General features: G+C 39.7%; 1 protein-coding gene across 4 annotated transcripts in view; it reads right to left on the bottom strand.

Annotated features, from left to right (window-relative positions):
- Positions 1-1,194: 1,194 nt before the first annotated feature.
- Positions 1,195-9,822, bottom strand: part of tjp3 (tight junction protein 3) — a 25,597-nt gene continuing 16,969 nt past the window's right edge. For all 4 annotated transcript variants that reach the window (XM_015036079.1, XM_015036076.1, XM_015036078.1 and 1 more), the window contains exons 16-30: positions 9,326-9,411; positions 9,154-9,226; positions 7,979-8,049; positions 7,791-7,854; positions 7,527-7,683; positions 6,988-7,096; positions 6,694-6,913; positions 5,770-5,978; positions 5,563-5,658; positions 5,367-5,446; positions 5,052-5,262; positions 4,837-4,937; positions 2,749-3,327; positions 1,796-1,854; positions 1,195-1,704 (exon numbers count right to left, since the gene is read on the bottom strand). In XM_015036079.1, the coding sequence (XP_014891565.1) occupies positions 1,569-1,704; positions 1,796-1,854; positions 2,749-3,327; positions 4,837-4,937; positions 5,052-5,262; positions 5,367-5,446; positions 5,563-5,658; positions 5,770-5,978; positions 6,694-6,913; positions 6,988-7,096; positions 7,527-7,683; positions 7,791-7,854; positions 7,979-8,049; positions 9,154-9,226; positions 9,326-9,411 (2,251 nt within the window). In that variant the 3' untranslated portion in view covers positions 1,195-1,568. The remainder of the gene's footprint in view (positions 1,705-1,795; positions 1,855-2,748; positions 3,328-4,836; positions 4,938-5,051; positions 5,263-5,366; positions 5,447-5,562; positions 5,659-5,769; positions 5,979-6,693; positions 6,914-6,987; positions 7,097-7,526; positions 7,684-7,790; positions 7,855-7,978; positions 8,050-9,153; positions 9,227-9,325; positions 9,412-9,822) is intronic.

Raw genomic sequence — 9,822 nt, 5'->3', positions numbered from 1 at the left:
ACCACTGACATTTAGAACAAGCATTTGGTGCACCACTTCATTGGCTGTAGTTGAAACCAGAAGTTTGTATACATGGAATAAAAAGACAGGTATGCATTTGTTTTTTCCCCTGAAGTTAAATTAGACCAAACTTCCCTTGTTTTAGTTCAGTCCAAATCAAGCAAACTATTGAGACGCTTAAGGAAAACCACAAACATTTGACCCAATTAGTTATGTAGATCAAATTCAATGATGCCAAATATTAAAATGTATGCTAGCTTCTGATTTTAAAGACATTAAATACATCTCTAATACTGTATTCTATGTTATTGTAGCATTTAGCAAAGTGAGATAATTTGGGTAACTAAAAACAAGAGAAGCTTGGTCTGATTTAATTTCAAATGAGAATAAAATACTTTAGTGTCTTATTTGTTGTATGTAAACTTCTGGCATCAATCCACCCCACCATAATGTCTGCTGTAATTCTGCCTGGACCTCTAATGTTTGAGCTTATAAATTGGGTAATTTCCAGGCACCATTTCAAATTATTAGTCTCGTATCCAGTCAGATTTAAGTCTGATGCATGTTGATGGTTACAAAAAGTGCATCATCTTTGTCACTTGCAAAGGGACATTTAGCCAAATATTAGTGAGAATGTACATTCACATTAAACCTTTGTATTAAAGAAAATCCACTTTTAATTCTTGCCAATATATATATATATATATATATATATATATATATATAAAATATCTGTGCAGTTGTTTGCAGTCCTTTTCCTTCGGGAAAGAAACCTTTCAAATGAATCATCAGAATCCCCAAATTAGTCAGATATTCATGATTAGTTTATATGAACTTCTGAGCTGAGCTGCATTTCTTCTGCTAAGCCCCAAACATAAAATAATTTCATAAAATCTCAGAAATAAAAAGGGACAAAACTTCAGAATACATCTCCTGTCAACTTACTGATCCTCTTCCTGTGATCAACTTTCACATTTGAAAGGTTTGGAGAGAAAATGTATATATTTCAGGGTTTTTCTTCCCTTTAGTTGGAGCAAAGTCATTCATGTCAAGTTGTCCTTATGGCTGCAACAGGATGATTTCTGGGTTTTAAAGTTTTTTGCCACATATTTGTCCTTGGTACATATTTGTACTGCGGACATCATCCTCAGTGATCATGGTTGTGTCTTGCACTTATGACTTCATGAACTCATGTCAAATTAGAAAAAACTGTTTATTGTAGAAAAGGTTTAAAAACTGGTTTCTTAATTGGTCTCAAGGATAGATTAGGGTTAACATCACTTTGCTTAAGGATTTCTAATAAAACTAGAATTTGTACATTACAGACAGAGTTGCTTTAAGTAGTTTTAAAAACATAATAAATATAAGAAGGAAAAAAAAGAAAAAAGAAAAACCAGGCACTTTGATCTAAAATGTTTTCAGTGACATTTTTTTGGTCATTTCTCATACATTGAACAACATCGCCCTCTTTAGAGAAACTAACAATCTAAGAAAACAACGAGTTAAAGGACTGAAATAGTTATTGTCTGTCCTGGGTTAGCTGTCGGCAGCTTTAATCCTCAGAGTATCTAGAGTTCAGTTGCCGGACCCCATTCAATGTCGTCGACCTCTTCGACCTCTTCGTCCTCCTCGTCCTCGTCGGAGCTGTCGCTGCCTCGGATCTGTGTACGTCTGTACTGGACTGCTTGGTGGTGATGGGCCAACCTGAGGAGGTGACGGGCAGAACGGTGAGGAGTCAGAGTGGATCAGTCTCGTTTTAATCAATGAATCCCACAAAGAGGGAGCCGGGACTTACACGATGTATGATGGGCCTTTCTTTTCCTCAGGCTGGGTCTGTGGTTCTGCCGCACGCGTCTGGAACAGAGAGAGAAAAACGCATTTAAAACTAGAACAGATTCAAACTCTTCATAATAAGAGTTTGCTTTGTTGTGTTGAAATTATGCAAATACAACAAAGCACTGAGGAAGATTCTCGTCAAGGAACAGCAGTACTTCACGGGGAATTTAATTTATTTTGAATTTAATTAACTTTAGATGTAACTCTACTTTTGACTCAAAAGCTTTTTGGCAGATCAGTGTCAAACATAAAGCTCTAAAACACATGAAATGGAGCATTTTCTTTGTCTTCCCTGGCTGTTTTTCTAAATGGTAGGCACGTGAACACAGAAACATTTTAATCTGTAAACTCTGGTGAAACATGTAAAATGTCTCTGTAGCCAAGAAAGTGTTCACACTTTTCTAGGCTACAATTATTCAGCCACTATTATGCCAGAAGCTCATTCAAAGATGCATTTTCCAAATATTAGTGGGGTGTATGTATTCATTTGAGCCTATATTTAAATTTTTTTACCCTGTGTGGATTAGACAAAATCCAGAATAAATTCAAACTTGTAGATTTTGTTCTTTTAAGTTTCATTGAAGCCATATTTTGTCTAATGATACAATTTTATAGAAAAATTAAGTTAAAGTAAACCAAAAAAGGCCCAAACGAAATGGGAATCTCATGCTCTCAGCGAGTATTAAAACCTCACCAACATTGTAAATTGTTTTTTTTCTTTACATAAGGCCAATATGTGCCAAATTAAAAACAAATTGTTTAAAGTCTTCACTTATAAGTAGTTTTCATTCCATGTTTAATCCCAGTAAGAAGTTAGCAGAGGGTTAAACTGTTTCTCACATATTGTGATGTTACCAGAACAATTCTCAAATAGATAGACTGTAATAAATTAAACTCTCTGTTTGGACAGACCTGCTCTAGTCTCTCCTCAATAGCAGACAGAGGGGCAGGCTGGAAGCTCTCCGGCTGCTCCTCGGCGTATGACGGCTCGCGTACCGATCGTCGATTTGACGGGTAGGGGGCTACAAAGTCTGGCGGTCCGTCTGATGGAGTGTTGGGCTCGTCTACATCGAGACCATCAAAGTCAGAGTCTGTAAAGCTGCGTTGCGACGGCTCTTCCTGCTCAGCAGGGCTCCGGGGCGGGCTGTAGTCCTCCTGGCGGGCCGACCTGGGCTCCGGCACATGCATCAACGGTGGGACTTCTCTGTCCGAATAGCCGTAGTCACCGGGCTCTTCGTCGGCGGCCGGAGTGTCGTACTCTAAGGCGGGTTCGGACGATCGGGCCAGAGCAGCTCCGGGTCCCCTGGAGCTTTGTGGGAACCTGGCGGCTTCCTGACCTGGATAGGCCTCCTCCAGGTCCTCGTTGTCGGTGTACGCCTCTCCGTCCGTGATGGCCTCTCCGTCGGTGTCCTCCAGATCGCTGGCAGCGCTCAGGTAGTCCATCTGGGTTGGGTCCAGAGCATCCAAGTCCTGCTCCCCTCCGCTCTCCAGCTGGACAGAAGAGAACATGAGTGGAGGGGTTTTAAACAAATGAAGCTGAATAGGAAGAACTTTAAAATTGCACCACAGCACCCCCTAACTAAATCTGTAGTGTATTATTCAAACTGCGCACCAAGCAGGTTATAAAACGAGTCTGTTTAAATGTACTTGATCGTAAGACTAGACATAATTTTGGGTATTTGATGGAAAAACAAAACGAATTCCCCTACTGTGTGATTCTGAAACTAGTGCCTCACTTCAGTCAGTTTAAGATCCGTCCTTGTTTTCTTTTCGACAGGCACAATTTCTGAAAATTAAAAGTCATGAAGCCATCTTTCTTCAAAACAAACAACCTGGCTTAAGAAACGCCTTGAACACACAAGTGTGTGTAACCACTGTGAAGATGTGGTCAACATGAGCCAACGTCAGGATGTGAACCAATCGCATGCATGTTGGCTCAAACAGTTTGCAAACTGCAACATGACGATTATCAAACTGGCATTGCTATTAATGTAGGACAGACAAAATTCAGAAAGAGTTTAATGGCATCACATTATGCACAAAAAGGGGGATGAAAGTCCAAAAAATTAAAGAGCGTTAAAGAGGGATTTGGAGAGGTTTTAAAAGTCCACTTAATGTTTAAAAAAATGTCCAATATTAAATATTGTCTTACTGAACAAAAGGCCGTTTGTTCAGATTATTGGGTTCACAAATGACCTTCATGAAGATCAAGTTTGGTTGCAGCACATTGGTTAGGATCATTTCTATTAAAATTGTAAAATAAAGTTGTTTTCATATTCTTGTAATCTGAAAATGGCATTTAAAAATATTAAATTTGATGTTAGCATCAGTTACTCCAGGGGTGTCAAACTCCAGCCCTGGAGGGCCGCTGTCCTGCAGTTTTTAGATGTGCCACAGCTACAAACCGCTGGAATGAAATGGCTTAATTACCTCCTTCTTGTTTAGATAAATTCTCCAGAGTCCTGCTAATGACCTAATTATTCTATTCAGGTGTGGTGCAGCAGAGGCACATCTAAAAGTTGCAGGGCAGCGGCCCTCCAGGGCTGGAGTTTGACGCCTGTGAGTTACTCTGTACTTACACAGCCTGTTTATGAAATATTCTTCACTCTTGAGTAACTTTCTGTGAGATAATTTTTACTTTTACTTGAGTAAAAATGTGGGATAATCAATCCACCTCTGATTTTTACCCAACAACCATTAAATATTGGAGTTTATTTCAAAGTTATAATAAATTCTCCTTTATTTTTGGGTTGGTTTAGCTCAACTTGTCTACTATTAAAATAAAATCCTCCTAATCTTAATGCAAGGTGCTATTTATTTAAAATCACAGGAATAGTATCAGGAAAGTTGACATCACAACATTTAACAACCTCAGTGTTATCTCACAATCATAGCCAATTTCCTGGTTCTAATTCTTAGTTCCATGTTTTTCACTGAAATCGAAATATTCCAGAGTTTACTTGTGTAAGGGCTGTGGAGAGGAAGAGCAGCGTGACATACCGCGACCTCTGACACCCAGACAGGTTTGGACTGCTGGTGCCGGATGCTCTCCTTCAGAGAGTCGTACCACTTGTGGGAACCGGGTTGCAGGTCTATCCGAGCTGAAGGGGAAAACCAGGAGAAATACTGTAAACACTGCTAAGTCACAAGTGAGAGGAAAACACTTCTGTTCCTCCTAATGCATCTTGCATTTAACCGTCTAACATAAGGCATACCTGCGAACAGGTGGTTGGCGTGTTTCCTCATCTTGACGGCCTGGGAGTAGAGGCGTCTGGAGCTCTTGCTGGAGTCGGGTTTGTACTTATGCCTCATGGTCTTGACGTCTTTGCGGCTGTGGGGGTCTAAGAACAACACCATCGGGTGGTACTGGATGTAGTTCAGCCGCTCTACTGCGGTGGGAGTGATGTCCAGCAGGGGGTGCTTGTCCTGAAAGAAAACACAAATAATTCAGAAGATGACACAGGAAGCAAAACGTCTCTACTGTTGAGAAATAAAACATCGAAAGTTGAATTCTGATGGTTTCTTCTCACCTTCTCTGCTATTCTCCTCACAGTGTCCAGTTTAATAACGGTGGAGCTGCTGTCTCCGCCGCCGCCCCGCGGAACCATCTCTGTGAGAATAAAGTTCAACACAAATACTAATCAGGAGCAAGCCTCAGTATGTGCAATGCTTTTCCGTTATTCGTGAGAAAGGTTAGAAATGGTCAAACAACGAGCAGAAACTCACCTGCCACCTCATAATCATCAGGCATCTCATGAGCCAGCTTCTCCATGGCGATGTCATTCAGGGGTCCCAGGATGACAATTGGTCGTTTGAAATTGGCTGGTAAAACAAACAAAATAAAGAACCAATCAGCTGCTTTAAAACTGAACTGAATGTGACTTTCTGAACTAAACGTGTCCAGGTGTTTGTGTGTGAGAGACCCGAGCCCACCTTCCCTGAGCAGGACCCTCTCGTAGGCCGGGAATTTGCCCTGGATGGTGAGCTGCAGCAGGTCTTCCCGAGTCCGTCTGTTGTTGTTCTTCTCGTTCTTCTTGTTTCCACGAAGTCCTCGCAGTTTCCAGAACTCTGCTCTCGGCCCCGTTGCCTGCCTTTCTCCAGTGGACCGCTGCGTTCGCTCGATGGTGGCCAGCTTCTCTGCCCTGCGGGAGGCGATTGTTGGAAGAACGTTTTAATCGGGGGGTTTATTCGTCTTCGCATTTTGCCACATTAAACCCTCGAGCTTCAATGTATTCAATAAAAACTACAACAGTACATCATCGAGTGAAAGAAAAATATGGCTTGAAGCTGGGAAAAGCATTGTATAGAAAATGGAAAGATCAAAATATGGCCATGCACCTGAACTGGGAAACAGGGAAAGAAGAGCTGTAATCAGAAAAGCTGCAAAGAGATGAATGCAACTCTGGAGGAGCTACAGAGAACCACAGCTCAGGTAAGATATCAGCTGTGCACAAAGTCAAATAAATATTTTTTGTCTCTATAGTACCAAATCCAGAGACAGTTATAATGTTTTAACAGTTCACTTTTATTAATACGTCTTGCCATAATTTTCATGAAAATGAGTTTGATCCAGCTGGCTTAGATCAGGTGTTAAAATGGCCTAGTCAAAGTCAATACCTAAATCCAACAGAATTTGTGGTAAGAGTAAAAACTTGTGGTTGACTGAAATTTCACACCACATTTTTCAACTTTTTATTTGTAAAAAAAAAAAAAAAGGAATAAATAGTGCCTTAATCTTTCAGTCATGCATTACTTGTGTGTTGGTTTATCACATAAAACCCAAATAAAATAAAGTTTGAGGTTGTAATGTGGCTGCATATCAACGAGCTTAAGGAGGAATAAAACGCGTCTCCTCACCGCTCCTGGTGGGGGATGGTTCCTTTGTCCATCTCATGCAGGTCGTTCCCCATGCGGACAGCGAGCCAGTTGCCGATCTTCCCGGTGAACATCGTGTCCAGGACCCTGAACACCTCTCCTCTGGTGAAGCTCAGACCCTTGGGGTTGTCCGCCTCGTGGTCAAAGTGCGTCCGGACGTAGAAGTTGTCCCCCAGGTTGGACTTGATGATCTTCTGGTAAACTGAAGCAGAGTAGAAGTTAAGACTGAGACACAGAAAGTAAACGACAGCATGATCAGCTGTGCTCCACACTCACTGTCCATCTTTTTCTGAGTGCACAGTTCCACCCGCTCTCCTGCTGGGAGATTGAGGAGGAAGTTGGCGGCTTCCTCTCGCGTAAAATGGGCAAAATCAACGTTATTTACCTGAAAACAAACAAAGACCAAATGCTTGATTCAGTTTCAAAGCCAAATAAATTACCAAACGTATTTATTTACTAATAAATTATTTTGAACTGACAAAAATGAAAGCAAGAAAGAAGGAAAAAAAAAAATTAAAAGAAATGATCATACTCTTCAACTTATAAACAATTAAATGTTCAAACACCAGATAAATTATTTTCACCTTGCATGACATTTAAAAATATCACACTCTCATTTTAGATGTACAATTTATTTAAACACTTTTTATGTCATCGATAGTATTTATGGTCTTTGAAACACTCATATTACGCAACATATTTCCCAAGCTTCTTTTTAAACAGGTTTTTAAGTTGGTTTATATTTGTTCTTTTTTTGGCCTCATCCTTCAATCCATTAAAATAAATAAAAATGTGAACAACTCAGATAAGGTCACCTTGAGGATCTGGTCTCCCTCCTTCATTCCCTCCTCATATGCGGGGCTGTTTGGCTGAACTCCGCCCACAAAGATCCCAACATCGTTGCCTCCCACCAGCCTGAGGCCCAAACTGCGGCCTTTGACAAACCTCACTGTGTTTACATCAGAGCTATACCTGCAGAAAAAAATAAATAAAATTAGATGCCAAACAAATCAGATCACTAGAATTATTTTTTATAAAGTGTAAATACAGATGAGTTTTGCTAAGAATAAATTTCTCACCCGGGATTAGATGATGGGTAAGAGTCAGGAGGTAGAAAGTAGAGAGGCTCCTCTGCAGGTTTGGCTGCAAGAGAAATCAAAACATCACAGCTTAGCTAAATGCATGGATGGAATAATAACCATGGTAGCCATACAATAAGAAAAAAAATTAAAGAATTTTAATAAATTTAAACGTTAAATGTTCTTACAGTAGAGCTGAGGGTTGTTCACTGAAACCCCAGACCGGACGGTGCCGCCTCCGTTTGCAGCACGAGGAACCCTGCAGAGTGAAAAACAGATCTTTATTCTCCCATCTCACTCCTGCAGCTTTTTCATTTGATTCAAGAGTTTAATCTGTGTTAGAGATTAAACTCTAACACAGTTTAATCTCAATTTGATGGCAGATAAAGCTAGAGGACGGAGAAAACGAGATTAATTAAAATTACAGAGAAGAAAAGATTAAATGAATGACAAAATAAAAAAATCAATCAGTATCCTAACAAGATTTGAAATATAGGTAACTGTTTTACCTATATTGTTTATATTATATTTATATTGTTTTACCTATACCTGTTTTGTTTTTTAATTTGTATTTTTAAGAGGTACAGGAAAAAACAAGAAACAAAGTGGCTTATTTGTTTTATAAAAATATCTGCACTTTTTTACCATTAGGACACCAAGTAATCCAGGGGTGGCCAAGTCCAGTCCTCGAGAGCTACCATCCTGCAAGTTTTAGAAGTATCCTTACTCCAACAGACCGGGATCAGCTCTACAGAGGCCTGATAAGGAGCCATTCATTTGATTCAGGTGTGTTGAAGCAGGGATGCATCTGAGAGTTGCAGGATGGTAGCTCTCGAGGACTGGACTGGGCACCCCTGAAGTAATCCATTATAACCTTTTTTTTTTTTTAAATCTCTGTCCAACTTACTTTTAGGTGAGTGCAAAGTAAAGGAACCTTAATGTATGAATTTTTATTTATCAAGTTCATTGAACCAAGAACCTGTTACATACCTTAAAATAAAAGTTATATCCCAACTTCTAATTATTTTATTTTACTGTAAAATTCTGAAGAGGTTAAATGAACAGAAATGGATTTAATCTAGGTCTGTTAAAAGCCACATTTCTTATTAAGTTAGTTAACATATTGCTGTGTTACATTCTTTAAGTATTTTAAAGTATAAAAATTGATTAAAATTTCATTTAAAAATGTACCGAACTAACTAGAATATCAGCATAATTAATCAGTTAAGAAAAATAACAGGTATGTTTCTTAACAGCCCACTTTAACTTGTCTAAAAAGTTAAAGTGGGACCTTTCAGGTCATTATATTTAGTTTAAAAACAATCCAGTTCTGGTGTAATTTGTTCAGGTGTTTGTGCGTTACCTGTGGTGGTCCTGCTCTCGCTCGGAGCTGCCAGACCTCCTGAGATGTGAAAGCTCATCCGACTCGGAGGACTCTGAAAGAGAAACCAAAAGGCTCTGGTCAGTGACTCTGCTTTCACGGTTTGCATGGTGAAAGACGACGATAAGAGCTCAGCATAGTGGAGTAAACCCACCGTCTGGAGGCGGCCTGATGGGGGATTTGACTCGACGTGAAGGCTCCCTCCTCGCAGCAAGTGAAGTTGCTTTCTTAGACAGGACTCTAACAAAACAAAATGTTAAAAACTATGAGAACACTGTTTTGTAGTTTTCTGCTTAAAATATTCATTAGTCTTCAGCTTCTGAAGACTGGACAGAAATTGCAGGTCAGTTGGAGTATCGTTATGCGAGTCAGATGTAATTCCTCTCTCTGATCCACTTTGCTTTATGTCAAAAAGATTTAGATATTGCTAATAAATATATGTTGACGGCTATATTTATCAACAAGGACTAGTTTAAATCACAATTTGTTGTTTGGATGACGAAGTGACGTAATCCTGGTGTATTTTGGATTCTCAGCAGCTGAAATGTAATGTGGTGAAACCTGAACAGGAAGTCATGTCATGTGCACCAGTGTGTGCAATAAAAAAAAAAAAAAAAAAAAAAAAGGAATGACATGTGGGTTATTCACACG

The sequence above is a fragment of the Poecilia latipinna genome, unplaced genomic scaffold (assembly GCF_001443285.1).
Source record: "Poecilia latipinna isolate Pla-1442-1.1 unplaced genomic scaffold, P_latipinna-1.0 Scaffold357, whole genome shotgun sequence".
Classification (NCBI taxonomy): Eukaryota; Metazoa; Chordata; class Actinopteri; order Cyprinodontiformes; family Poeciliidae; genus Poecilia; species Poecilia latipinna.
This window is presented reverse-complemented; position numbering and strand designations above follow the sequence as displayed.